Below are 27,422 nucleotides of genomic sequence, written 5' to 3'. Positions count from 1 at the left end.
GGAGTTCTCCAGAGGGATGTGGGGAGCTCTGCCCTCCTGGGCCCCCCAAGGCCTTGCCTGGAGCTTCCTGCTCAATCCGGGGACTGGCAAAGGGCGGTTATGGCGCAGCACCAGCAGCAAAGATGACGAGGATGCCTCTGAGCATGTGCAGAGCCACCAGGAGAACTCAAGACGTCCCTTGCCCCCCTTTTGGTGTCGCCCTGCCTGCAAGTTCAAGAGCCTGCTCTGGGATCTGCAGGCTTTGGCCCACCATGCTGCACATCCGCTTCTAGAAACTCCTGACAGGATTCTGCCCCCAAAGGCGTGGCTGGGTTTCTGAAAGCACAGCGGCCCCTGCCCAGGAGGACACACGGCCAGCCCCTAAGAGGGAAACCCGCAGCCCTCCACGACCCAACTGGCCGCTCCCTCCTTCGACACAAAAGCAATCACAGCAGAAGCGGAGAGGTCAGCAGGTCCGTTTGGCGGCTGAGGGGAGAGCAAGGGACAGGACGGAGGGAGACCTCTTGGGAAAGCCAGCGGCGGGGGGGGGGGGGGGGGGCAAGCGGGAGGAGGTCTCAGCAGCCTCCTCGGAGCCCCTCCCCACCTGTCTGAGGGCCAGGGAGGGGGAAGCGCAGCCTGCGGACTCCACGCAGCCCAGCAGCCTGCTCTTTCCACAGATGGAGCCTGGAGAAGGCCGGCGGGGGGGGGGGGGCAATGCCCTTCTTACGCTTGGCCCCCATTCTCAGCTGGCTCCTGGAAGGGGCGGGAGCTGTGGGCTTGTGGCGGAGGAGGGGAGACGCAGGGCCCGCTTCGTCCATGGCCCCCTAACCCTCTCATGCGGGATGGGCGGCCGAGGGAAGCCGCAAGCATGGCCTGCTACCCTCTGGTGTCCACCCAGCATGCCCAAGGCCAGCACAGCTATTTATGTACCCGACGGTCTCTGTGCACTTACCTGGGAGTAAGCCCCACTGAACCTGGTGGGACTGACTTCTAAGTAAACACACATAGGAGTGGCAGTGGGATTATACGCTTGCTTAGTCTCCAAAGGGGAGGGCAGGCTGTCAGTCAGTCCCCAAGTGAGGGAAATATATTACATGCAAGCGGGATCCCAACTCTGCTGAAAAGTCTGCTTATGAATATGGCGGACTGGCAGAAGACGAGCGAGAGACTCAGTTGCTCAGGACTTGGCCTAGTAACCTCAGTGACTGCGTGCGTGTGTGTGTGCGCATGTGTGCGCGCACACGCACCCCCCACCCCCCGTCACCCCCCAGAGCCAGTCTGTTCCCAAGGCAGAGAAAGCAAGCCTTGGCAGCCAGGCAGGGGGTTCTAGAGAAGGGGCTGGACCTCGCACCCGCCTCTCTCAAGCAGCCTTGACTACAGCAGCAGATCATCCGTGGCGGGGGGCAGGCTCAGTGCCCCCCAGCCAGTATTGGGGGGCTCCTTCTGTGCTGCTCCTCACTTCTGGGACCCATAGAAAAGTGATCTTTGTGAGCTTTTGGAAAGCCAGATTCAGTAGCAGCTCATCCTAACGTGCCAGGGGGCACCAAGGAGCCCCACCCCACCCCCTTCGAGACCCCGTGGGCGGCGTGGGAGAAAGAGGAGCAACCCGAGCAGCCTCCTGTGGCAACCTCCCCCCCCCCCGGCCCGCTCATTAGGACAAGAGGCTACTAGGCGGAATTCAAGATCGAGTGTGTGTGTGTGAGTGAGAGAGCGAGAGCGAGAGCAGGTGGCTAATAGTCAACCCAACCCTAAAGGGGAGACTTGGTGTCTCTTCGGCGGGGCGACGGTGGGGCTGCCCATGAAGATGGAGACCAGAAAGCGGGGCTGAAGGGGAGAGGTGGACATCCAGTCCTGGACAATGGATGCCAGGCTGCCACCACCACCACCACCACCACGCGGCATCCCTCTGGGCTGGAGCTTCCACTCTGCCGCCCGCCTGCCTTCCGGATGAAGTGTGGCGCCCCCCTGCCCCGCCTTGCAAGAGATGGAAGCAGCAGCAGTGGGGCGGGGTGGGGCGGGGAGGGGTGGCAGCGCTGCTGCTGCTGCTGCTGCCTGCCGCAGGGGGCTCGCGGAGACTGCAGGCACACAGGCGGCCTCTGCTGAAGGTCACCGGGTCACACTCTCCTCTGTCCCTACGGAGGGGCCGGAACCGACTCGGCAGCAGGCCTCAAAGCAGCTTGGGGGGGGGGCAGTCCCTCCCCCCCAGTGCCACATCCCCCCCCGCCATGGACAACAGCCCCCCCCCCAGCTACTGTGAAACCAAGAACAAGGCTGGGAGAGGCCAGCTCGCCTGCTGCGTCTCTTTGGGGCCACCGCCTCTCCCAGGGGAAGCGCGGGGGGTTCGTCACCAGGAGGGCTGCGCCTCTGGCCGGCCTGCCGTCACCCTTCGCAGCAGCCTTCCTGCCACAGCCTTGTCTTCAGGCAGCCGCCACCGGCTCGGTCCACTCCACGCACCTCCCAGCCCTAAGCCAGGCAGGGGCCCTGCAGAAGCAGAAGCCGGAGTCTTGCAGGGCACAGCCAGATGGCCCCAAGGGGTCCCGCCAGCTCCAGAGCTCGACTCCCCCCGGCCCACCAAGGTCCCACTCCCCAGGCCCTTTGCTGATAGGGGGCGGCCCTTCCCCAAGCGGCTCAGCAGACCGGCCCCTCCCTCTTGGCTGGGGAGTCCAGGAGCGAGCGGGGGCCGCTGGACCTGCGAGCCCGGGGTGGGAGGCCAGCTCCCCTGTATGGCCTGCCGCAGCCTCCGCCTCCCCAGCTGTAAAATGGGCCCACTGCTGGCTCACAATGAGGAGCCACTTGCCCCACGGAACATACGGAGGCCCAGGAAGCAAGAGCCACCCGCCTTTGGCAAGAGGCCGGAGCAAGTGTGGGAAGAGCCCCTGCCCCCAGCCCTCTGCTCGGGAGGAGACCGGCTGACCGACATCAGCACGGCCCCTTCTCCGACTCGGCTAGCAAGCAGGGCTGCTCCCTCCGACTGGGAAGACGCCCTCCTGGTCCTCCAGCCCAGAGACGGTGAGGCCCAAGCAAACTCACGCAGACGTGCTGCTGACGCTCACGAGAAGGCCCTCCTCCCCACTCCAAAGGGAAGGAGGTCCCACATGCACACACACTGTGTGGGCCATTTGGGGGTCCCTGGAGGCCACGGCCAACCTGAGGGGGGACTCCCACAAGCCCCTCTTCCGCCCCCCACATCAGCTGGCTCTCTGCGCACCACTGTGGAGAGACCGACTCCAGGCCTCCAGGGAGAGAGGCAACCCTGCCCCACTGCCAGACACTGCTCTGAACCAGGGGCAGCCACTCCACATCATCCTGCCCTCTAACAGGGAATCCCAGATGTTGTTGACTACAACTCCCAGCATCCCCAGCTGCAATGGCCTTTGGCTGGGAATTGTGGGAGTTGTAGTCAACAACATCTAAGTCTCCCACTGCTCGACACGGGTGCCACAGTCCAGCGAAACTCCCCAAACAACTTTGCCACTTGCAGAGGGAGGGAGGGAGGGAGCATCAAGCATCCGATGAGGAAGCATCACATCCATCATCACTAACCAGGGAGGGACATCCTCGGAGCAGAAGGACCCTCGGCAGGGTGGGCAAACGCCGACTCAGGCAAGCCAGGGCCCACGGCCAGTGGCATAGCCCAGCTCGGGGAGACATGAGCGAGGCGTACAAAAGCAGCTATGGGGTAGACAGCCTGGACAGAGAGACATTTTTCTCCCTCTCTTACAACACTAGAGCCAGAGGTCATCCCATGAAACTGAAGGCCAGGAAATTGAGGACCGCCAAAAGGAAGTGCTTTTTCAAGCAGCACATAATTGATCTATGGTATTCTCTGCCACAAGATGTGGTAACAGCCAACGGCCTAGGTGGCTTTAAGAAGGACTTAGATAGGAGAGGAGAGCTGGTCTTGTGGAAGCAAGCATGACTTGTCCCCTTAGCTAAGCAGGGTCTGTCCTGGTTTGCATTTGAATGGGAGACTTGATGTGTGAGCACTGCAAGATATTCCCCTCATGGGGTGGAGCCGCTCTGGGAAGAGTAGAAGGTTCCATGTTCCCTCCCTGGCAGCATCGCCAAGAGAGGGCTGAGAGAGATTCCTGCCTGCAACCTGGGAGAAGCCGCTGCCAGTCTGTGAAGACAATACTGAGCTAGACAGACCAATGGTCTGACTCAGTATATGGCAGTTTCCTATGTTCCTATGTTCCTAAATTCATGGAAGACCGGTTTACCAATGGCTACTAGTCTGGTAGGCCATCCAATGGCGCAGAAGGGAAGTAACCTGCCTAGAGAGCAGGAGGCTGTAGGTTCGAATCCCCACTATATCGGGCAGCAGCGGTATAAGAAGGTGCTGAAAGGCATCATCTCACACTGCGTGGGAGGAGGCCATGGTCAACCCCTCCTGGATTCTACCCAGAAAACCACAGGAGGGCTCTGTGGGCGCCAGGAGTCGACACCGACTCGACGGCACAACCAACTAGTCAGGTGGCTGTGGGCCACCTCCCGCCTCAGAGGCACGATGCAAGGCAGCCACAGCAGCAGGAGAGGGGGCCTGCCCTCCCCTCTTGCCTGTGGGCTGCTCCCCAGAGGCATCGGGGGGGGCCCACAGTGGGAAACAGGAGGCTGGGCTGGGGGGGCCTCCTGGGGGGGCTGACCTTGCAGCAGGGCTGCTCCGATGTGCTTAGCTGTTGCCGCCGCTGCCCTGCTGGAGCAAGAGACCTGCCCGCCCACCCACGGGCCTCTTAGCTCGAGGGCCTGTCTGCCCGTGATGGATGTCGGCTTACACACGCAGACAAATAACTGTAAATCTCCCTGCCGTGTGGCTCCTGCCAGCGCCACACAGGCCCAGGCGGGGCAGCAGCCCCCCACCGGCGTCTCCAGGGGGACTGCCACAATATTAGACAAGCAACTCTGTCAAGCGCCACCAGCAGGGGGGGGGTGCAGCTCCTGCAAAAGGGATCTCTCCTTGCTTCCCCACCCAGGGCTGGCCTGCGATGGAACCAAGGAGTCCCTCCTCTGCTTCTGGGCAGGGAACCAAATGAGGCGCTGGGCTTGGCATCGAGCGCTGACGAGCCACTCCGTTCAGGGGCCGGGATTCCTCCCCCCCCCCGCCGCTCCCCATGTCCTCCCTGCAGCTTTTGATACTATCGACCGACCGTGGTATCCTTCAGGAGCGCTTGGGGGATTGGGGGAAAGGTGGCCCTGCTTTGCGTGGGTCCGTTCCCATCTCTCCGGTCGATTCCCGATGGGGTCGCTCGGAGATCCCCGCTCTCCAAAACAAGCGCTATTGTATGGTGTCCCTCAGGGCCCCCTCCTGTCTTTTTAACGTCTACATGAAACCGCTGGGTGGGGTCATCAGGAGATTTGGAGCAGGGCGTTGTCATTATACTGATGATGACACCCAAACCTACTTCTCCATGACATCATCATCAGGAAACGGCATCGCCCCACTAAATGCCTGCCTACAGGCAGTAATGGATGAGAGGGGAGATAATAAATGGGAGCTGAATCCCAGCAGAGCAGAGGTACTCTGGGTAAGGGGGTCATACTTCGAGGGATGTGAGAGATCTTCTGTTCTGGATGGGGTTGCCCTTCCCGCAAAGGAAAAGCTACGTAGCTCATTGGTGCTTCACTCTGGTTTCTCAGGTTGAAGCTACCGATCCAGGAGTGCTTTCTATCAACTTCAGTGACAGCTGCGTCTGTCCCTTGAAGATACTGATCTCAGAACTGTGGTGCACTCTCCGGTAACCTCTAGGCTTGACTACTGCAATGCGCTCTACGTGGGGCTGCCTTTGTATGTGGGTTGGAAACTGCAGTTGGTCCAAAAGGCAGCAGCTAGAGTGGTCTCCACCGTTTCTCGGAGAGGTCATATGAAGCCTGTTTTAAAACAACTGCATTGGCTGCCAATAGGTTTCCGGGCAAAAGACAAAGTGCTGGTAATTACCTTGAAACTGCCCTCAATGGCTTCAGATCAAGTTACTTGGGAGAGCGCCTCCTTCTGCATGATCCCCACCGCACAGGAGGGTCATCGAGCAAGGCCCGTCTCCGGTTGCTGCCGGCTGGTCTGGCAGCCGCTCTAGAGCGGGCCTTCTCTGCAGTCCCTGCTGGGCTGTGGAATGTGCTCCCTAGAGAGGTTTGCCATCTAACACCTTTCGCAGCTTCTAAAAGAGCCTTCAAGGCACTTTTTTCCAGCCTGGCTTCTAGTAATTTTTGAAGGTTTTGTTTGTTTCGTTGTGTCTCTGGGGCATTTATTTTTGTGAACCACCTGGAGCCTTGGGAGTCAGGTGGTCTGTAAGTCAAATCATCATGATAACAACACCAACACCACCCACGCCCAACTAGCCCGTGGCCTCGAGGGGGCTCCACTCGCCTCTGCCTTCCCCTGCAGTGGGTGGCTGGGCTGGCTGGTGCCATCTGGGCCGGCTCCCTTTGCCAATTCCTCCCTAGCAGTAGCGCCTCATCCAAAGGAGCCGGGGGGGGACTGGGGGGGGTGCCCAAGGAGGCACAGCTGCCTCTGCTTCCTGGCAGCACTTGCAGGCTGGCCATCCTTCAGGCAGAGCTGTGCAGTTAACAGTGCAGCTGCGCCTGACGAATGGCTGGCCTACAAGAGAGAGGAGCCACCCGAGCGGCCTCTTGGCCCCCCCCACCCTTCCCTACTGGTGGGCCGGCCTCTGGGTCTGGCAGGCGGAGGTGCTGCAGAAGCCTCTCCTGTGCCTCTTGCCGACTGAGAAGCAGCCAATGCGGAGCTGGCCGCATGACAGAGCAGACCCTGCCAGGGCCCAGTCAGACACCCCCCACTGCAGCCGGGACAGGTCCAGAAGCCTTGTAGCCACTTGCGGTGACGGCAGAGAGGCCCCCCCCACACACACACACCCCGGAACCAGCCCCGGAGCCCCTAGAATGCTGCTCTCCCTCCCTCCCTCCCTCGAAGCAACACCTTGCACCCTGCAGCCTGGCCTCAGCTTCCCCTGGGGCAGAAAAGGCCCCCGGAGCTCAGGACCCTCGGAGAACCCAGGGACCCCCATGCCGATCCTCCGCAAAGAATAAAAGTCGGGAAGAAGGGAAGTCAAGAGGCGCTGAGTGTGAGGAGAAGGGGGCGGCTGCCTGGAAGGAAGACCTCCGCTCCAGAGGGCCCTCCCCTGGCATTTCCGCCGCCCAGAGTCCCCTCCGGCGGGATGCCCACTCCTGGCATAGGAGCTGAGGAAGCGGCCTGAGACCGTGTCAGGCCATTGGCCCGACGACAGTATGGTCTGCACAGGCTGGCAGCGGCTTCTCCAAGACTGCAAGCAGGAGTCTCTCCCAGCCCTGTCCGGAGATGCTGCCGGGGAGGGAACCCGGAACCTTCTGCATGCTGGCAGGCAGGGGCTCTTCTTCCCAGAGCTGTGGCCCCATCCGCTAAGAGGAAGATCTTGCAGCCCTCACATGGGGCCGCCCCTTCAAATGCAAACCAGGGCAGACCCAGCTTAGCACAGAGGACAGTTGACCGCTCCCTGCTATGACTCCAAAGAGTGGCACCTCGAGAGGAGGACCCCGGTTCTGTGTGGCAGAGGCTGAAGCTAGTTTGCTTTCTTAAAAGACCGCTTAAAGGGGTGGGGGGTGGCATCCTAAGAGGCATATCGACTGAGGACTGGTGGGGCGAGTCAGCCTCCTCCCCCTGCTGTGGTGCCCTCTGACCAGCCACAGACACACCCCGGCCCGCATCAGCTGCTACCTGAAATCCTGTCTGGAGAGGCGGCCAGGGATGAACCTGGGACCACAAGGATGCCAAGCTGGCACTTGGGTCACAGAGCAATCGCTCCTCCTCCTCCTCCACTCCCCTAATCTTGGTGTGCAAGAATGTGAAATATTTTACTCCAGCTGGGGAAAACAGGGTCCTGGAGCTGAGCGAACGGGCCTCCTTGATGAGTTCTGGTGGCATGCCAAGTCCCAGGAATCCTTCTCAAAAACCCACGGACCACAGACCTCTCATCTCCATGCCCAGCAAGCACGTTTGCCCACTTCTGGCGCCACGGATCTGAACGCTTTTGCTCTCCTAGGCCAGAGGACGGGTTGTGGGTGGCGGCGCGGTCAGGGCTTTGCTGCTGCCCCCACCCAGACCCTCCAAGGACCCCAATGGCCCTGCTGTTCTCCCGTGGGGCGGGGCACCAGCAAGCCTGCTCAACCCCCCCCCCAAGTCCAGCGAGAGGTGCCCTCTGGGGCTGCCTCGTCCAAGCGCCCTTCACCTCCTGGAGCAGCACCAACACCGCCACGCACTCCAGCGCCTGCAAAGAGGTCCAGGCTTTGAAGACTCGGGTCATGGCACAAGCGGAGGACCCACTTCCCGGGGACGGGGGGTGGTCTTTTTCCTTCGCCAGCCCCTTCAGGGCAGCCAACAGCAAAACACAATGTTTCATTCATGTACAGAGCCGGGAAGCACCAGCACTCAGTTCCACCCCTGGGAAATCTCAGAGCCCAGAGCGACCAAGCCGGGAGAGGGGGCCTCTTGTGCCCCACCGAAGCCTCCAGAACAGAATGCCACAGGATGCAACAGACGCAGCCACATCTGCAGAGGTGAGTTGGGCAGACCCTTTGGGGCATCTGGCCCCGACCCCAGGGCACGTCGCTGCCAGGCAGCCAAGGGGCCTGAGGAAGGGCTCCCCTCCGCCCCTGCCCAAGGAGAGGCCTTACCATCCTTCCGGTAGAAGCAGATCTCCACCTTGCGCTCCTCGGAGCCCAGCAGGGCCTGTGCAATCTGCGCCACCGAGTTCTTCTGGGTGCGCGGCCCGTACAGGAAGTCGCAGGTGCAGGGCTTCTGCATGACTTCTGCCCGCGTGTAGCCACAGAGCTCGCAGAAGCCATCGTTGCAGTAGATGATGGCGCAGTTCTCCACCCGGGCGTTGGCAATGACGAACTTGCGGCCTGCAGGGGTCGGTGGGGGGGAGGGGGAGGAGAGACGGGAAACGGTGATGTCAGCCAGCCGTGCAGAAAGAGCTCCTGGCCAGGCTCTCATGGCCGGCTCTGCCCCAAGTCCTACTTTAGAAGATCCCCCCAAAGGAGAGGAGAGCTGGTCTGGTGGGAGCCAGCAGGACTTGTCCCCTTAGCTAAGCAGGGCCCACCCTGGTTGGCATTTGAATGGGGGACTAGAAGTGTGAGCCCTGGAAGATATTCCTCTCCCCGCCCCCCTTAGGGGGTAATGGGGCCACTCTGGGAAGAACATCTAGGAGGTCCCAAGTTCCCTCCCTGGCAGCATCTCCAAGACAAGGCTGAGAGAGAGAGACTCCTGCCTGCAACCTTGGAGGAGCTGCTGCCAGTCTGTGAAGACAATACTGAGCTAGATGGACCAAGGCTCAGACTCAGTATACAGCGGCTTCCTATGTGCCTATGAGGTGGTTTGGGGCTCTTTGGGGTGTGTGTGTCTGGGGGTCTGACACGATAGAAGGCATGGGGAACTAGGGAGTTGCTATATACTGAGTCAGACCCTTGATCCATCTCATTCAGTACTGTCTACACAGACTGGCAGCGCTTTTTCCAAGGCTGCAGACAGGAGTCTCTCTCAGCCCTATCTTGGAGATGCCACCAGGGAGGGAACTTGGAGCCTCCTGCATGCAAGCAGGCAGATGTGCTCCTCCCAGAGCAGCCCCATTATCCCCTAAGGGGAATATCTTGCAGTGCTCACACATGTAGTCTTCCATTCAAATGCAAACCAGGACAGACCCTGCTCAGCCAAGGAGACAATTCAGGTTTGCCAGCAACTTGCCTAGGGAGCAAGAGGTTGTTGGTTCGAATCACTGCTGGTATGTTTCCCAGACTATGGGAAACACCTCTATCGGGCAGCAGCAATACAGGAAGATGCTGAAAGGCATCATCATCTCAGACTGTGCGGGAGGAGGCAATGGTCAGCCCCTCCTGTATTCTGCCAAAAGAAAACCACAGGACCCTGTGGGCACCAGGAGTCGACACTGACTTGACGGCACAACTTTACCTTGACCACAAAGCCAGCTCTCCTCCATGCCTAGGTCTATAAGCCACCTTTCTATTTCGAGATGAAGCAGGACCCCTGTGCCAGACCCGCATTGCCTCAGCAGAAGTATCACCTCCAAAAGGAGAGAAAAGGGAAGGTGCCACCTACAGGTTTCAGAAGTATTCCCATCAAAAATAATGTCTGGTCTTTTTTCAACCACTGCCCAAATAACCGGAGACCCCTTTTAGCAGATTAGGTTTTCTAAAATTAAACCAACATTGCAGCCTTAGTGCCGATTGTTTCTGACTCTTTTGAGGCAGGAACCCTGGCTGAGGCCACTTCCCCCACCAGAAATGGGCACCCTGCTCCTCCTCCTCCTCCTCCTCCTCCTCCTCCTCCTCCTCTCCCCTTGCTGCTCCAGAGAAGGAAGGAGCAAAGCAAATCCATCCTGGAGGGAAGCCGCACAGAGGAACCAGGCCCGGAGGCAGGGGGTGTCCATCCCTCCTCCCGCTTCTCCCCTCCCCAGCTGCAGCCCCCCCCCAACACCAAGTTTCTCAGACCCTCTTGCTGCAACTAGAGACCAGACCTGAAGCTCTTCTGCTCCAGTCACTGGGTAAATTTGCAACTTGCCCAAGGCAGGTTGTTTTGCAGAGTAGTTTACAAATATCTCCCTGTCTGTCCCCTATTGTTGACAGTGGCCGAGTATTAATGGTCGGTCTCTAAAGATTTTGCCTTTCTTTCCTCTCTGTGAGGCAAAGCACAACCAGCATCTCTCTGTCTGAAAACTGCCTTCAGAGAACTTTGTGTTCAGATTACTGGAAGGCATCCAGAGTGCTTCCCTGACTCCCCAGGTTATCTGACGGGTCCCTGGTGGTGGTGGTGGTGGTGGGACACACAGCCTCCGCCTGCCCTGACCTCACAGCAAGCAGTCATGCTTTTAGACGGTGATAAAAGCTTCTAACAAGTTTTAAGAGCCATCTTTTCTGCAACTAAGGTTTTTGATTTGTTCTGCTCTGCATTGGAATGTGCAATTTTTATGTTTTTGTAAATTTGATTTTAACGTCTCATCTCTGCTGTTTAAACTGCTATGGGAATGTGCTGCTGAAAAGCATATAAATAAGAAATGATTGGTTACTGTTCTCTCTGCCATGAATTCCCTTTGACTGCCTTGCTGTGCAAGGCAGTCAAGGCATAGGTTCAAATCTATGGTTTACTTTTGCTCTGACTATCCTTTACCTTGGCCACTGTATTTCTGGGCACATTTGTTTAAAAGGTTTTCTTGCTTAATTCAGAGGCAACATGCCATTCACTGCATGCAAGTTGCAGGGGAGCAAGGAAGTCAGGGAAACCTTCGTTATCAACTCGGAGTACTCCTACTGTGGTTGCTTAATGAATACAGTCTACAGTCTATGTGGATTTTTAAAAACGATGTGGACTTGTATTTGTTATAAACGATAAGCACACTCCTGTTGCAATTGCTTAAGGAAACCCACCTACTCTTTTAAGGAAACACTGTTTTAACCATGTGAATTTTTATTGAATTTATTAAAGACATTGATTTAGAAAATTGCCATTTCAGTTGACTTTTGCACTTCTTCAGCACAAGTATCCTGGGCTGCAAATTGTTTTTTAAAAGGCACATGACCTGGACCACCCCCACCCCCCACCAGACTTCTAGGCTGGCTGCGGACCTGCCCAGATCACAGCCATGTTGACACAGAAAGATCAAAAGGATGGACAGAAATCCACTCAGTCTACAAAAGTGCAACAGAAGTGGATTCATGGAGATCAAATCTGTGCAAAGTGACCTCCAGTCAGTACTGTATTCACATATGCATACACACACGTAGGTACATGTACACACACACAAACACACACACAGAGAAGTCAATTTCTCCTTGATGAAATGGAAAGCGAAACCACTTCCACCACCTGAGGCCACCCACAGCCTTTCCCCCCTCGCTCGGTGCAGGGCTCTTCCGCTTGCACATAAGAACATCAGACAGTGCCATATACCGAGTCAGACCCTGGGTCCCTCTCGCTCAGTATTGTCTACCCAGACTGGCAGCGGCTTCTCCCAGGCTGCAGGCAGGAGTCTCTCTCAGCCCTCTCTTGGAGATGCTGCTGGCAGGGAGGGAACTGGGAACCTAGATGCTCTTCCCAGAGCGGCTCCTTCCCTTAAGCGAGGGAATCTCTGACGGTGCTCACACATCCAGTCTCCCATTCAAATGCAACCAGGGCAGACCCTGCTTAGCTAATGAGACAGGTCCCGCTTGCTGGCCACAGGCCGGCAGGCAGGCTGGCTGGCAGCGTAAGCTGCACACAGAAGCAGTGGTGAGGAGGTCCAGAGGGCCTTCGGGGTGCCCACCTCCATGCAGCGCTTCTCCTGCCTCAAGGAGAGGCCTGGCTGTGGAAGCAAACAAAGAGATCATCATCATCATCATCTGCGTGAGAGCTGGGGGGGGGGGCGGAATTCAGCCAGCCCTTCCAGTCCTCAAGCCTGGAGCCCAGCCAGCCCCCCACCCCCAGGACAGGACGCTGCCCCCCTGCCCTGTGCGAGGCCAGCCCAAGGGAGAGAGCCCAAGGCAAGGCGCAAGGCCGGGCAGAGCCCTCCTCCGAGGCAGCCTCTCTGCTCCAGGAGGGCTGACCTCACAGCAAGAGCCTCCAGCTGAAGGCGAGAGGGAAGCCGCAAGCTGGTCCTGAATCTCAGTGGGCCTGGGCTCTGGCCTCCGGGATCTCTGTCCTTGGCCCCCTCTCTGCCTTGCCCTATGCCTCACACACATACCCCACCGTACAAGAGGACACAGAGGGGCCAAAATGACTCCTGGGCCCAAGGGCCCCACAGGGAGACAGAAGAGAGCAGCAGGGGACCCCAGAGGAACGTCGTGGGGAGACACCAAGCAAGGCTCCTCCACCTGGCTGGCGTCTAGAGGCGGGCTGAGCCCTCCAGGACCTTGGAGCCCAGAGGCCTCCTCTGGGGCGCTGCCTCCCTGCCTGGAGGGCGGAAGCCTTGAAGGGGCAGCTTCTTCGGGGAGTCTGGCACTCCTCCTCCTCCACTCTGTCTGCCCCAGCCAAGCTTGTGGCCAGCTCCGGGGGGGGGGGGGGGGTAGGTGGGGAGAGCCCGGCTCTGCAGTGGGCTTGGCTCCAAGGGTGCTGCCCTGGAGCTCAGGCCCCGAGTGAGCCACCCGGGATGCCGATGGGTGCCGCCCCAGCTCCAGGCCTGGCACCTCCTCCCCGCTCAGCATCTCAATCGGGGCCTCCAGCAGGAGCGAGGATGTCTGCACCTGCCTGCCAGGAAGGGGCCAACCCAGCCCAGCGGCCTGCCAGGCCGTCCAGAGCAGTGCCCAGAGAAGGGGGCCCCAGGCAGCAGCAGCAGCAGCAGCAGCACCATCTCCGGCTCAGATGGAGAGCAGCCCGGGCCAGCGGGCTCCCTCGGCCCCGGCTTCGAGCCTTTGACCACCGGAGGCCAAACAAGCCGGGACTGGAGGCCATCTGGCCCCTTGCCCTCCCGAAATGAGGCTGCCATGGCCCCATCCAGCAACGGGGGCGGCCTGGCTGGGCAAGGGTCCCGCAACGGGCAGGGGGCTGCCCTGAAGACGCCCAGCCAGCCAGGCAAGTCAGGCTGGAACGACTGTCCCGAGAGGAGCCACTCTGGAGGCGGCCAACTCCTCCCGGCCTCCCAGCGGAAACCAGAGCCGGGATTTACGAGCGCATTCCCCACCCAGGAAGGCTCCTGCGCAGACCGAGGGAAGGAGGCCTCGGCGGCAAGGGCTACCATCCTGGTGGCGCAGGAAGCCAAGGACCACCCCGGGGCCACGACCGGCTCCTCCAGCCGGCTCAGACCTGGACCCCGGGGGCCGCCCCAAGCACGCAGGCCCAGGGGGGCGCAGGCTGGGCCACTGCCAGCCCCAGCCGCCTTATCAGCACACGTCTGCCTGCCAGACAAGACATTCCTGGCTGGCCCTGGGATCTGCCAGAGAGAGAGAGAGAGAGGTGAGCCTCCCGGGCTGGGAGAACAACACTCGTCACGTGCCCAGGAGCTTGGCTTCCACAGTGCTCAAGGCCGGAACGCGGTCCGGGGCCCGGCTCAGCAGAGCCCCAGAAGGCAGCGCCAAGATCCTGGCACCAGGCCCAAGAAAGCCTGTTGGATTTGCTAGCAAGTTGCTACCTGGTGGGGGCTCCAGCTGTCCTTTGCTTGGCCTCCCCCCCACCTCATCAAGAAGGCCCAGCCCTCCCCTCCCCTCCCCTCCCCGAGGGGATGTTTATCCAGCCTCTTCTCCGCAAAAGCCAGCTGCCCAAGTCTGTGGAGAGGGCGATGGAGCGCCTCCTCCTCCTTGCTCTTCTCAAAGCAAAACAGCCCCAGTTCAAGCCGTTTAACCTTTCCTCACGCGAGGAGGAGGAGGAGCAGGAGCTGCTCTCTGGCCAGCTGCTGCCTTATCGCTCTCCTGCCGGAATCGGAATCCTCTCCCGTCTTGGCCTGGAACACGCAGAGGCCTGGCCACAGCCCAGCAGCTGCCTGCGAGGGGCCTGGCCACCGAGGAAGCCCAGCCAGCCGCCACGCCAGGCCACCAGGCGAAAGGGTGGCAGCAGAGGGCCTGTGTGTGTGTGTGTGTGTGTGTGTGTGGCGGAGAGGGAGCCGAGCCCTGGGAGAGAGAGAGGTTGCCCAGAGAAACCGGGAACTCTCCCCCGGGGGAGGTTTCCAAGGAAAGGGCAGCCCAGCAGATGTCAGGGTTGGCGGAAGGCCCAGGGTGGGGGCCCGAAGCCGAGGGGCCCCTACTACAGCAGAGACCGTAGGTGGGCAACACCCACCCTTCCGGCACTGAAAGGCATCTGCCGGCCACCTGACTCCACGGGGATTCTTTCCCAGCCTTGCCTGAAGGGCTGGCTAGCCGGTGGGAGAAATCCGTGCCCAGCGTCCCTTACTAGCCCTTGGCACTGGCCTGCAGCTCCTCACCCTCGTCTGCCAGCAAGGACAAATCCAGGCCCTTGGGCACCAGCCCCCCCCACCCCCTGCGCAACAAAGCCCGTACACAGCTACGCTCCAGACACACAAACACCACGAGGCATGTACACATCCAGCCACCTGGCCACCACACAGGCTCCCACACACAGCCATATGCTCCTCCTATCCCCAAGGCACCGATGGGAGGAGGCAGGGCCCCACTTCACGGAGGGGTCTGCCCTCTGCCCTGCCTTCCAGAGGCCTGCCAACAATCCCCGGAGGGGCCTGGAGCCTGGGTCATGGGCACGTGTGGAGGAGGCAGAGTCCGACAAGTGTGCAACCCCTTGACATCCCACGGGGCAGCTCCTGGAACTTGCCCAGCCTCCTCACAAGCCTGCTCTCTCTCTCTTCCATGCACCTTTGTCTTTGTGATCCCGTTGGGACACCCACCTGGCAGCCCTGCCAGGGCCCACAAACAGCCAGTGAGCGCCCCATCCAGCGCCCGCCACCCCCAGCTCAGGCACACAACCAGAGGGGCTCCCTGGGGTGCATGCACTGACACCCCCCCCACGCTTCCTGGTGCCACAAGCGCCCCCAGGCATGGAGGGAGCTCTGTGCAGCAGACCCAGCAGGCTGCCACTTCACAGGGTGGGGCAGATATCCAGCCCCCACCCTGCCCGCCCCAACAACTGTACAGGTGTCCTACATACTCCGGGCAGCCAAGCCTCCCTACCCACCACTGCGCAGGGCCCCCTGCAGCCATCCCAGGCAGGAGCCATGGCACACCTCCCCCCTGCGCACACCGGTGGAACTCCTCGCTGCGCGGCCCGGCCACTGGCCCAGCGCCCCGGCCTCTCCCACTTACTCTGTCCCTCGAACTTGCGGATGATGGTGTCCAGGAACGTGTTCTGGGGGGCGACATGCCCGCGCCGGACCGGCATGCTGTCAGCCCATGGGGGGGCGCCCAGCGGTGCTTGCGCTGCCAAGTCGCGCCCGGGGGGCCCGACCCCGTCCAAGGAGCGGCCCAGCTCTGGATCGGCAGCAGGCAGCTGCGGGTGGACAGGCCCTGCCGCTCTCCCCGGTCCTCTCCAGGAGGCGGCGGCGGCGGCGGCGGCGGCGGCCCTCGGCCTTGGCGCTCAGGGGCTGCTGCTGCCGCTGCTGCTGCTGCGGGGGGGCCAGTGGGGGCCAGCGCCAGGGCCCGCCAGCGCCCTCCGACGGAGCTCGAGCCCAGGCTCCGCAGCGAGAGGGAGAGGCGCAGCGGGGAGGAGGCGCCCTCGCTTGAGGCTCCGGTGCGGGCAGCAGCTGCGGCCGGGCTGGGCGCTAGCGGGTCCCGCAGGTGCCGCCGCCGCCGGGTCAGCCCTGGCCTTCGGAGGGGAGTGTCTTCCGCTCAGGCTCCTCCGCGGGCCGCAGTCTCATGCGGGCGCCCGGCGGCCAGGGCCAGCTGCTGCTGCTGCTGCTGCGTCGGCCGACCGCTCGGCTCCCTCTGCCTCGACGGGGCGGGCCGGGCGGGCCGGCTCAGCAGCGCGGCACCATCGCCCTTATTTAGGCATAGGCAAAGGCGGCGGCGGCGGCGGCGGCTTCTCGGCAGGCTGACGAGAGAAGGCGGGAGGAAGGGAGCCAGCGAGATGGAGGCGCAGGCGGGGCAGGAGGCACCAGGCAGGGACGGCCGCTCGGAGATGAGGCTGCCGCTGCCGCCGCCGCCGCCGCGTCCCCAGCTCTGACCCCGATCGCGGCGGCGACAGCGAAGCGAGGGCCCGGGGCGGGAGAGCTGGCTGGCCGCCCGCCTAGGGAGAGGGGAGCCGGGCTGGGGCGGAGCCAGAGCGCGCGCCGAGCAGCCAATGGAGGCGCCGGGCGGGCGGTGAGGCTGGAAGGGGGCAGGCGAGAGCTTCGCCTGAGCCCCGGAACCGACTCAGCAGCACGCCCGCAGCCCCAGCAGGCGAGCGTGCCTCTGAGCCTGTGCAGAGCGCCCTTCCACCGCCCACCGGGCCCCCGGGAAACATCCTCTGCCCGCCTTCAAGAGGCACTAAAAGCAAAATGGTCCCCAAAGGCGACCCGGGAGAACACAACGGGATTGGCCGGGAGGAGGGCAGGCGCTGGGCAGTCCCGCCGGAGAAGAGATGCTGGGAGGGCCGCCGCCGCCGCCGCCGCCGCCTCCAGCCTTTTGCCCCGGTCGGCTGGGCGGCCCTCCTTGCGAGGGGCCCTCCAGGACACTACCGACCCGGTGGGGGCCTCCCTTGGTTCCGACGGTCTCCAGAGGCGCACATTTGCTGGGAAGGGCCTGGCCTCTCCGGCAGGGTAGGCTGCCTGGGCACTCCAGCAGCAGCAGCAGCTGGAGTAGAACTACAACTCCCATCATCCTCGCCTCGATATTGTGGCTGGGAATGATGGGAGCTGTAGTCCAGCCACAGCTGCCTGCTGCTTCTGGCGTGCTCAGCTGGCCTAGTCCTACCCTGCCTGCGAGGTCTTGTTCGGAAGCAGAGCCCCCACCAGCACCGCAAACAAGAGGCTCTTGGCTGCCGCCGCCGCCACAGGAGAGCCAAGGCCCGGCGCAGCAACGGCCCAGGGGGAGGGAGGGAGCTCCGGCCTTCTCCTCTGTCTGCTTCTTCAAAGCCTTCCTCAGCTGGCCATTGCGGCAGCATTGCACAGCCCCTTAGAAATCTGCAGCACTGGGATCTGCAGTGCCAACCACCGGGCAGAGCCATGGCGAGGAACCAACCGGGGCTTCATAGCGCCCGGCGGCCTCAAGCTCCAGGGGAGAGAGGCGGCTGTTCCCACCCCCTTGGCTACGCGGGCGGCCCTCTCCCTCCCTCCCCTACGGGCCAGGAGGGACGCCGCTGGACCCCTCGACAGCTGATCCCCCAACGGGGCAGGAGCTGGGCCTGGAGGGTTCCTGGCCAAAAGCCAGCCAGGCTCCGGAGTGCCCGACCAGCGTGGCATATTCTGCCGGTGGCCCTTCACCGGGGGCTGTGCGCTTGCCTCCAGCCAGAGACCGAGGGTTCGGGAGAGCGGCTCTGACGGCCCTGAAGGAGGAGGGCTGCTGGAGAAGCTTCCCCGTCTTTCCGAAGGAGCCTTTGGGATTCAGGGCGGGCTGGGGGTGGGGAGGGCGGCGTCTCTGCTCACCCTAGCAGAGGTTGGGCTCCACAGAGAACGGCCATAGTCAAAATCAGAGGGGTCGCTCTAGTGGAGCGGATGCATTCAAAGGGCCCAGCCCCCCCCCGCCCCTCCCTATTTTCTTCATCCTCTCCCTCATGCCAAGGACAGAGGCAACATGCCATTCACGCAGGCAGGCCCCCCCTCCCTCAGCCACCACCCCCCTGGTCAAAAGCTGCCTTGCTGTTGTGAGAGGGCCTGGAGGAAATGCCCAGCAGAGGTTTTTCTTCCCGCCGTCTGAAGCCAGGAGCCTTTTTTCCTGCTTCCAGTATGAAGAACTCCACCTGAGCCTCTTCTGAATGGACGACACCTCCATTAAAGGTCAGGTTTGCCGTCAAGTCGATTTCGACTCCTGGCGCCCACAGAGCCTTCCCGTGGTTGTCTTGGGAAGAATCCAGGAGGGGTTGGCCATGGCCGCCTCCTCCTCCTCCCGCGCAGTCTGAGCTGAGGATGCCTTTCAGCATCTTCCTATATCGTGAGATGCTCAAATCAGGAAACAGCAAAGGCAGTAGATGAAAAAGGAAATGGGCTGGTGGTTGGAGCGGGGAGTCCTGAGGGCAGGTGGGGCAGCCACCTTGCTGAAACTAAGCAGGGCTGGGCATGGTCAGTGTCTGGATGGGAGACCCCCTGGGAGCCCCTTCTCCCCTTCCTGCTGCTGCCACCTTGAATTGTAGGATGGAAGGAGGATGGGGGGGGGGGAGAGAGCGCCACTGCTGCCAGTCAGTGCAGGCAGCTCTAGGGCAGTTGGACCGGTGGGCTGACTCGGCACAAGGCAGCTGCTGCTTCTTCTTCTTCTTCTTCTTCTTGGCCGCTTGCTGCTTCTTGGTCTGTGGGGGCCATTCTGGAGGGATGATGGGCTTGGATACAAGTTGAGCGCAAGCAGAACTGCAAGGCCGGAGGGGCAGCTGGAGTGTCCGGTGGGACTCACCAGCACTGCAAAGGACTGGTGCCCTGGGATGGACGACGGAGCAAGACCGGAAGCCGAGCCTCGGTCCCTCGAGCTCAGGGTTGTCTGCCACACAGACCAGCAGCGGCTTCTCCGAGGCTGCAGGCAGGAGTCTCTCCCACCCAGCCCTGCCTGGAGATGCTGCTGCCAGGGAGGGGACTCGGGACCTCCACTCCCTGAAGGGAATATCTTACAGTGCTCACATTAGCCTCCCATCCAAATGCAAACCAGGGTGGACCCTGCTTAGCTAAGGGGGCAATGCATGCTTGCTATCACAAGACCAGCTCTTCTCCCACTGACAAGTGCTGACAAGTGGGAAAGGAGTTAGAGGGGGCCATCGGGGAGATCCTGGTCACTCTATTGCAGATATGTGGGGATCTCTCTCTGCTAGGAGAATTGAGAACTTTTGTTGAAAAGTGATATATAAATATTCACAGGTCTAGTTCAGAGGTCATGTGAGGACAGGCAGGAGGGACTGAAGCATTGGGCAGACCAGCTGGGCTATATCTGCAAAAACAGCCCCCATGAGTTGGGTGGGACTCTTGGTTTGAGCCAGGCCTCAGCTCCCAAACCTGGAACAACCACGACGACGGGATGTCCCGTGAAGAGTTTCTGGAGGAATCGTTGTGCTGGGCTGTTGCAGCAAAAGAGAACTGCCTTGTGGCACCTCGAAGGCTGGCTGGTGTGTAAGCCGGACCCTGATGCTTGCCTTGGGCAGCTCACGCGACCCTCAGTCTGTTAGACTCTAAGGCAGGGGTGGGCCACCCGAGGCTCTCTGGCTGTGGCTGGACTTTCATTCCCATCATCCTCAGCCACAATTGCAGCTGGGGATGATGGGAGTTGTAGTACAACAACAACAACAACAGAGCTTCCGGTGGCCCACCACCCCTGGGTTAGAGGATCACACCATCCTGCCTTAAGCAGGCCTTGTTTTTTGTCCCGTGCTGGATCTAGCAGCCAGGAGGAGCTCCCCACAGACCTGCCATGGAGCAATCAGGACTCTGTCCCGATTTCAGGCTGCAGTTGTCTGGGGGTGGGGCAGTGCTATATTGTGCCCTGTTATATTGTGCTTGTTTTTAACCTTTTAATCAGAATTGTATTTCTATATTTTAGTTTAGTCTTTTAATGGTATAATTTTTATAGTCTTGTTTTAACTTTTGTGTGAACCGCCTTGAGATTGTTTTAAAGAAAGGTGGTACAGAATGTCAACAATAAAACAAAACAGAACAAAACAAATACTTGGCCGCTGGGTCAGCCTAGATCAGGTGGGGCTCCTCCTGGGGTCCAACCTCTTCTTCCCAAGTGCCATGGTCTTCCCTGAGTTGGGAAGCAGGTCCCGTCCAGGCCAAAAAGAAGGCTTCTGCTGCTCTGCAGAGGGGGCTTGATCCTGCGCCTGCAGCCTCTCCCTTGGCAGGGTGTGCTGCTGCTGCTGCTGCTGCCGCCGCCCAGGCCTGGCTGCCCTTAGTTCAAGCTGTCAAGCTTCATGCCCTGCTTTGCAGTGCTGCTGGCTCCTCTCCATCCATTGGGTCTCCCCTGGGCCTCTTCAGCACTGGCAGGATCCAACCTGATTAGTGAATGATGGACTGCAGTCGATCACAGAGCAAGAGAACGCCATGGCTGGTGTCCCCAGGACCACCCCCAGCCCCTCCACCCCCCAGCCTGGGTCTCAAGCCTCATCTGATGCAATGCACACAGCTCACGCTCTGCACACTGCTGCCTCCAGCTCTGAATACATGCCAGAGAGAGTTTTGGCCCCTACCTCCTCTTGAGGCTTCACGACAGCAGGTGCATGTCACGACATCTGAGGCCTCCAGAGCCACCAGTGTGCAGATGGGTTCGAAGAACTGGGCCGCCAAGCTTCAGGGGCCGCACCTCATGCTGCAGCCACACCCCTGCATCTGACATCAGGCGCAGGGGTGTCATTTCGCTCACAAATGCCCCGTGCAGCCCTGGTTGTGAGCAAAACCAGTGCCATGTTCGCAGCATGGCCAGGAGTGACTCGCCCTGCCTTTAAAAGGTGGGGGTGGCCACACCGGCCGCACTCAAAACGTGGCGCTGGGCGGACTTAGCTCAAACAGGGCTGCGCGGCCTCATTTGTGAGCTAAGCAATGCTTCCTGTGTTTGAGATGCAGGGGGCATGGCTTAACTGTGCGCCCTATGGCTGATGCAGGGGGTGGGGGGGGCTAGGGGGCTGTGGGGGCAGGCTGAACCCGGGCCGCCGCTGGTCTCCCTCCACCCCTGCAGACAGCCCTCTCTGCCAGTGGTGTCCCCTCCAGGGTCTCTGCAGGGATGCAAAGCCCTTGGCTAGTTGCTGCAATGGAAACCGCCTGCTGCTCTTGCCATTCTTCCTGCCTTAGGGACAGAGGAAGCTGCCAGCTACTGAGTCAGACCTAGTATTCTCCACACTGACTGGCAGCAGCTCTCCAGGGCTTCAGACAGGAATTTCTCCCCACCACCCTCTCTAGAGATGCTGCCAGGGAACCTGGGACCCAGCATGGAAGACCTCTGGTGGACCCGTGTCAGGACATCCTAAAACACCGCCCTCCAGGGGCCATTCGGAAGGGACCTGGGCCTTTCTGGGGCAGTCCCCGTCATCCTTTCTAGTATGTCCCCTGGTGGCTCCATGATCCTTGACTTAGAACACCACCACCCCGCAAGCATTGCAGCTACCTGAGGGGTGTGGCTATGGGGGCTGTCGTGGAGAGTGCCTGCCCCTCTGCATTGGCAGCTGCATTCCTGCTCTGCACCAGCGGCTTTGGCTTTGCGCTCCAGTGGGGCTCCGGACAGCCACAAAGCATCCCAAGCGAAGGGCAGCAGCGCCATGGAAGGAGCAGCCGCCGCCACCACCCTGCCCAGCAGCACATGCAGAGCCCCCCCCCCCACATCAAAACAGAGTTGCAGAGTTCCGAGATCGGGAACCGTTCAAATGCAGGGCAGACCCATCATCACGGGAAGCCCAAAAGGACACATGTGGGGCGGAGGGACCGTGAGGTGCATGTGGAAAACTGGCCAGGGTGTCGCTAATTGAGTGGGTGGGTTCAGCTTCCCCACTCCCTCTCTTCTTCATGGTCTCCCTCACTCCTAGGGGCTGCCGGGAAGAGGGGTGGACACAGGCCCCCCTCCCTCAGCGATGCCCCTGGAAACGGGTCTGGTGTGGAGAAAGCCCCTCCAGGAGAAAGCAGGGGTTGCCCCCTCCCCTTGTTTGCCCCAGGGAACGCCACGCACAGGCAGGAGAGAGTGGTGAGGTACAGACCCCCGCTTCGCATGGGCAGGTGCCCTTGGAGAAGGACCTCCCCGTCGCCCCGAATGTGCCCCTGGCTCCATTCTTGGCTGCAAGGCATTCCGTGCACAAGGAAGCCAGGTGGCCACTGGGGTGGGGTGGGGTGGGGCGGACAGCTTAGAGGTTCCTGAAGGAGCAGCCTTGGGCCAGGCACCGCAATGCCACAGGGGGGATCAAGCACGGCGACCACACATGAGCCAAGAGGGGCCCCCCTGCACAAGGCCCCCCTCCCCGGGCCCCACCCCTCTTGGGCCTTGCACTGCCCTTGGGAACCTGGCACGTCCCGAAGGCAGATTGGCCAGTGGGGGCTGCTAGCTGGGTGGCAGTCAATGCCAGCCCCCCAGGAGGGGAAGGCCAGAGGGCCCTGCAGGGCCAGCCCTTTCCATCCAGCCCTCCCAGCACAGCCTCCCGGGTCTCTGCCTTTCCCGACCCTTTCACCCCAGATCCGAGTTTACACGGGAGATGGCGGGAGTGGGGCCTGGGTCTTGAGGCAGGCAGAGGACGTGCTCCCCCCCCCCGCCTCCCAATCTCACCTGCCTGCCTGTGCTGGGCCCCAGAAAGCCCCAGGCGTCTCCGAGTGGACCTCCCCCCCCCCACTGGCAGCATCTTGCTTCATCCATCCTGGGAAGCACTTCCTGCTCTCGCATGAGGAGCTGCTGCCTCCTGGGGGGCTGCTGGGGCTGCAGGTGACCTCTGAGTGCAGACGATGGAGCCCAGCCGAGTGGACGGGTGAGTGAGTGATCAGCCACCCTCTGGCAGGAGGGGTGCAAAAGGGTCCCCCCCACCGCATGTGACTTGGCTTGTCAGAGGCAGATCAGCTCTGCAGACCCCTCCCCACCCCGCCCTGAATAAGCCCCCCCCAGCTCCCCAGGCACCTGCTGTTGTGTTTTAAGAGCATCTGAGCGAAAAGCTGCTGAGTCACCTGACCTTTTCCTTTCTGAAAGTGTCCTGACCTCCCAGGATGGATCAGTGACCCCTAATGGATTCCGTCTGCTGACTCTTGCTTCAAAAGACCACACGCTTGGCCAGAGAGAGAATGGATGAGCCGAGGGGGCCAGCTTGTTGGGGTGGGAAGGAAACACGCCCCTCCCTCCCTCCCTCTCTCTCTGCCCCCCCCCCGCAAAAGTGTGTCCCCTCAGCAGGCCTTGCGCCTTGACTGCAGACACCTCTCTGCACGCACCCCGTCCCCCGTCCCCCCCCAGGTCACCAGAGCTTGCACTGAGCTTTTGAACAGGTGCCGTTCGTTCCTCTGGCCTCTGCGTGAGGCATGAAATGGGCGCGCTTCCCCACAGGCTTCTGGAAGAATGCCCTGCCCAGGAGAGCAGGCTGGCTGCTCTGCCTCCGCTTCCCCTCCTCAGCTGGGAGGCAGCCCAAGGAGGACCCTCTGCCAAGCCAGACCCCGAGTCCACGAGGGAACCAAGACTGGCGACTGAAGCCCTCCGGCTGAGCAGGACTCCTCCTCGCCCCCCCCCCCCCGCTGCAGGGTCCTCTTTCTGAAGCCCAGGTGCTGCTAGGGCCTTCTTCATGTGGTGCCCTCAGGGTTCTGCCCCCCCCGCCCCACTGAGCCTTGGCCCCTGACCCACGTCTGACTCCGTGCCTCTCTGTCTGGTCTGGGCTGCCTCTGCCTGGCCTCACTGCCCCCTCCCCCGCCCCGGCAGGCAGAGCTCGAGGCTTGTGGAAGCAACTTCTGGCCTTCCTGGGCACCGAGGCGGCCTCCAGACTGACTAGCGCGTGCTGCCCAATGGCCCCACTTGGGAGAACTGGAGGCCAAGTCCCCCGGGAGCCAGGGGCTCCAAGTGTGGGCCTGGGCACATTGTGCCCAGCCCCTGCAAGAGGGAGTCAAGGTGGCCTGCCACACAGGGCTGTTGTGAAAGTGATGAGCACAATGGGTCCTTTGCTTGCGGACGTATGGCATGACAGCAGGATCCACGGGTCTCTTCTTCCTGGTCACTTTTGCATTCTAATCCCTACCACACTTTGGGGTCCCTGGGTGAAACTGGGGGTGTTTCAGAGATGCCTGTCCCTCCTCCCCTACACCTCACATTTCTCCTGCCGTGATGCCCGGATGCTTACCAGGACATCCCTCACCTCATGATGACCCACGGCGGCAGCCCTCCATTTTCTGGGGGGCACGATCCTGATGCATGGGCCTCAGCAGCATCCTGATCTTCCTGGCCCAGCGAAGGAACTGTTCCCCACCCCCACCCCCACTCACACCCCCACAGTTCCCCTCTAGGTCTGAGGGTCCTGGAGCCCTGGAGGAGGGCCCTGCCTCCCAGCGATGCCCAGCGGCAGCCCCTGCCTTCCGCCGCGGACAGCAAACAGGCGGAGGCGGGAGTCGCGCTGGGGAGCCCAGTGGCTAGCGGAGCAGTCGGCCAGTCCCGCCGGGGTCCGCGGGCAGGGCGCCTCTGAGCACGTGCAGAGCGCAAGGCTCGTAGTACCATGGAGGAGGCGGCAGCGGCGGCCGGCAGCCGAGAGCGGCGGCTCAGGCCGGCCGGAGCGCGTGCTCCCTCTCTCCAAGGTGCTGAAAGGCCCGGCCGCGGCCCGGCGGCGGAGCATGGACTACAACTCCCGGCAGGCCCGAACCTCTCTGGTCCGAGTCAGACGCAGAGACCGGCCGCGGCGCCTCCTGGGAACCCGAGTCCCAGCGTTGGGTGCCCTGGCGGGCTGCGGTACTGGCGGGGTGCGGAGGGCGCCCGCCTGCGGAAGCTTGCCCCGGTCTGCGCAGGAGGGGTAGCCCGACTCTGACTGGCAGCGTGACTGGCAGAGTGAAAAGGCTAGAGGCGGACGCCGCCCGCCGCCAGGTGGCAGCTGAGCCCTCCCCCAAAGCGGGCCCCCCTGGACCGGAGCTCCTGCTTCCTTCCGCGAGGGCCAGGCTTCGTTCCTCCCTCCCGGGAGTGTCTGCTTCGGGAGAGGGGCGGGGCAGAGCGCGCCCCCCCCCCGCCACTTTGCGTGCTGAAGGTCCTCCTGGGACCGTCTTGGACAGGGCAGCTTCAGCTTCAGTTGTGCCTAGAGAGAAGGGGGGGCGGTTCCCTCCCCCCCTCCCTCCCTCCCCAGACCTCCTCTCTCTGTCTTGCCCGTGGGCTTCTCAGCGGCATCTGGTGGGCCACTGTGGAAAACGGGATGATGCGGGACGCAGTCGGCCTCCTTGGGCCTGATCCAGCTGGGCAGTGCTGATGTTCTTAGGAGGGAGGGACCTCCTCCTGACCTGACCTGTGGATAAACTCCCTCTGGACGCCTGTCGGAAGCCGGGCCCCAGCCCCACAAATGCCTCTCACACGACCCCAGGACCCTTCTGCTGCCCCCAGCTTCTTGCTGGAGGACAGAGCTGCATGTGTCAGGCAGAGGCAAGCCTTTGCTTCTTAGCCCTGCAGTCAGCTGGCAACCCCAGAGCGGGAGGGCGGCTGGAGGTATCAGGCACCAGTCCGGAAGATGGGAATTCTCCTGGGAGGCCACAGGCCCAGGGGTCCTTGTGCCCTTTTGCAGACCGTGGATTCGTTGTCTGGCCCAACTGGAGACGACATAAACATAAGTCACCCCTGCTAAGTGAGCAAACAGACTCCCTTTGGAGTGGTGATTCTCGTCTATTTAGCAGGCGGAGAGCAACTGGCCCTATCCAGCCCCAGCACAGCATCCCTCCAGTGGCTGTGGCTGGTATCTGCCTTGTGTTTCTTTTTAGATTGTGAGCCCTTTGGGGACAGGGGAGCCATCTATTTATGTTGTTGTTTCTCTGTATAAACCTCGCCTTTGAGCCACTTTGGTTGAAGGCGGAGTATAAACTAGAATAGTAGTAGAAGACATAATAATAAAGACCAGCAGCATCCTGGGCCCACCCCCTGCCGCAGGCACAGTTGCCCTGGCCTGAAATGCCCTGAAGGGGAGCAGCCAATGTGGGCATTCAGGCCAGGGGCACTGTGCCTTGCGGCTGGACAGGAGTGGGCACAGCTGCTGCTGGCTCCTTTCATTATTATTTTTATTATTTATTTATTCTAGTTCTATACTGCCCTTCCAAAAATGGCTCAGGGTGGTTTATACAGAGAAACAACAAATAAATAAGATGGCTCCCTGTCCCCAAAGGGCTCACAATCTAAAAAGAAACACAAGATAGGCACCAGCAACAGTCCCTGGAGGTCCTGTGCTGGGGGTGGAGAGGGCCAGTTACTCTCCCCCTGCTCAATAAAGGGAATCACCACGTGAAAAGGTGCCTCGTTGCCCAGTTAGCAGGGGAGAGTGTTTGCCATTGGTGGCACTGTTTCCAGAAACAACCTCCCATCATCCCAGGGGAGCCAGTAGTCTGGCTCTCTCTGGGGCCGGGAGGGGACCTCTGCCTTGCAGCTTCCATGCCAACAACTTGGCTCAGGCTTGCTGGTGTGTATTTGCAGCTGGGGAGGGGAGGGATGAAGGCTGTGCCAGAGGCTCTTCACACAGAGGCCATACAAAGACAAAAAGGCTCCACTGGTGAAGAGGCAGAATGGATTGTGCTGTGGAGAGAGAGATGAAGGCACAGCTCCAGCCACAAGAAAATCCCTGCACAGTAACACATTCACGGTCAACTTACTTTCCTGGGCCCAAACACAATTTTATATGCTTGCATCTCATTTCAGAGAACACGACATTTCCCACCTCAGTTACTGTGAAGGAAACCTGCCTGGCTGGCTACCCAGATTAATTATAGAAGCTGTGATTTGTCCTCCTTGCTGTGAGCCAAATGACAAACATGTCAGTAACAGAGCAGGTGGGGGTGGGGGTGGGACAACTGGCCTGCTAATTAATCACCTGCCTCTGTCTGTGGTGTCTCTCCCTTGAAAGTGCCTCCCGGCTAACCTGCACTGGTCAAGTGCTCAAGAATGGCTCTGCGTGGAAGAGGGAACGATGAGTGTCCCTCTCTGGGACCCTTTGCCTCCGCAGCAAATCCGCTCCGGCTCCGGGGATTTCAGGAGCCTTCTTGGCTACGCGTTAAGGAGGCCTCTTCAGTCAAGCCGCTGCTAAGGTCCCTGCTGGATTAGATGTAAAACCTGCTGCAGGTGAGTTTCTGTAGGAAATCAATACTAACTCTCCCAGACCTTTGAAATCAGACTCTTACTTCACACATGCTGAGCACCTGGAGAAGAAGTTCTGGGGCTGGCTAGCCATGGGGTCAGCCAAACACCCCCCGCCCCCCACCCCCTTGGTTTGACTTCTGCTTTGGTCTTTGGGG

General features: G+C 61.0%; 2 protein-coding genes across 2 annotated transcripts in view; one reads left to right on the top strand and one right to left on the bottom strand.

Annotated features, from left to right (window-relative positions):
• KCNH2 (potassium voltage-gated channel subfamily H member 2) overlaps nucleotides 1-16,600 on the bottom strand; it is an 82,432-nt gene extending 65,832 nt beyond the window's left edge. Inside the window, exons 1-2 of the mRNA XM_053260364.1 lie at nucleotides 15,715-16,600; nucleotides 8,635-8,865 (exon numbers count right to left, since the gene is read on the bottom strand). Of these exons, the coding sequence (XP_053116339.1) occupies nucleotides 8,635-8,865; nucleotides 15,715-15,790 (307 nt within the window). The 5' untranslated portion in view covers nucleotides 15,791-16,600. The remainder of the gene's footprint in view (nucleotides 1-8,634; nucleotides 8,866-15,714) is intronic.
• Nucleotides 15,789-17,703, top strand: LOC128331394 (spidroin-2-like). Its single transcript, XM_053264738.1, has 4 exons — nucleotides 15,789-15,819; nucleotides 15,942-16,201; nucleotides 16,402-17,144; nucleotides 17,460-17,703. The coding sequence occupies exons 1-4, from the start codon at nucleotides 15,789-15,791 to the stop codon at nucleotides 17,701-17,703; spliced, it is 1,278 nt and encodes a 425-aa protein (XP_053120713.1).
• Nucleotides 17,704-27,422: the final 9,719 nt, after the last annotated feature.

Source organism: Hemicordylus capensis, chromosome 6, assembly GCF_027244095.1.
Source record: "Hemicordylus capensis ecotype Gifberg chromosome 6, rHemCap1.1.pri, whole genome shotgun sequence".
Taxonomy (NCBI): Eukaryota; Metazoa; Chordata; class Lepidosauria; order Squamata; family Cordylidae; genus Hemicordylus; species Hemicordylus capensis.
The sequence above is the reverse complement of the archived record's forward strand: the minus strand, read 5'-3'. Positions and strand labels throughout refer to the sequence as shown.

What these genes read in the sequence shown, in the direction of transcription:
- LOC128331394 (XM_053264738.1), top strand. Translation starts at nt 15,789, where the DNA reads ATGCTGTCAGCCCATGGGGGGGCGCCCAGCG. An exon ending in CCATGGGGGGGCGCCCAGCG is followed by an intron (nt 15,820 to 15,941) that starts GTGCTTGCGCTG and finishes GGTCCTCTCCAG; the next exon opens with GAGGCGGCGGCGGCGGCGGC. An exon ending in GCAGGTGCCGCCGCCGCCGG is followed by an intron (nt 16,202 to 16,401) that starts GTCAGCCCTGGC and finishes ATTTAGGCATAG; the next exon opens with GCAAAGGCGGCGGCGGCGGC.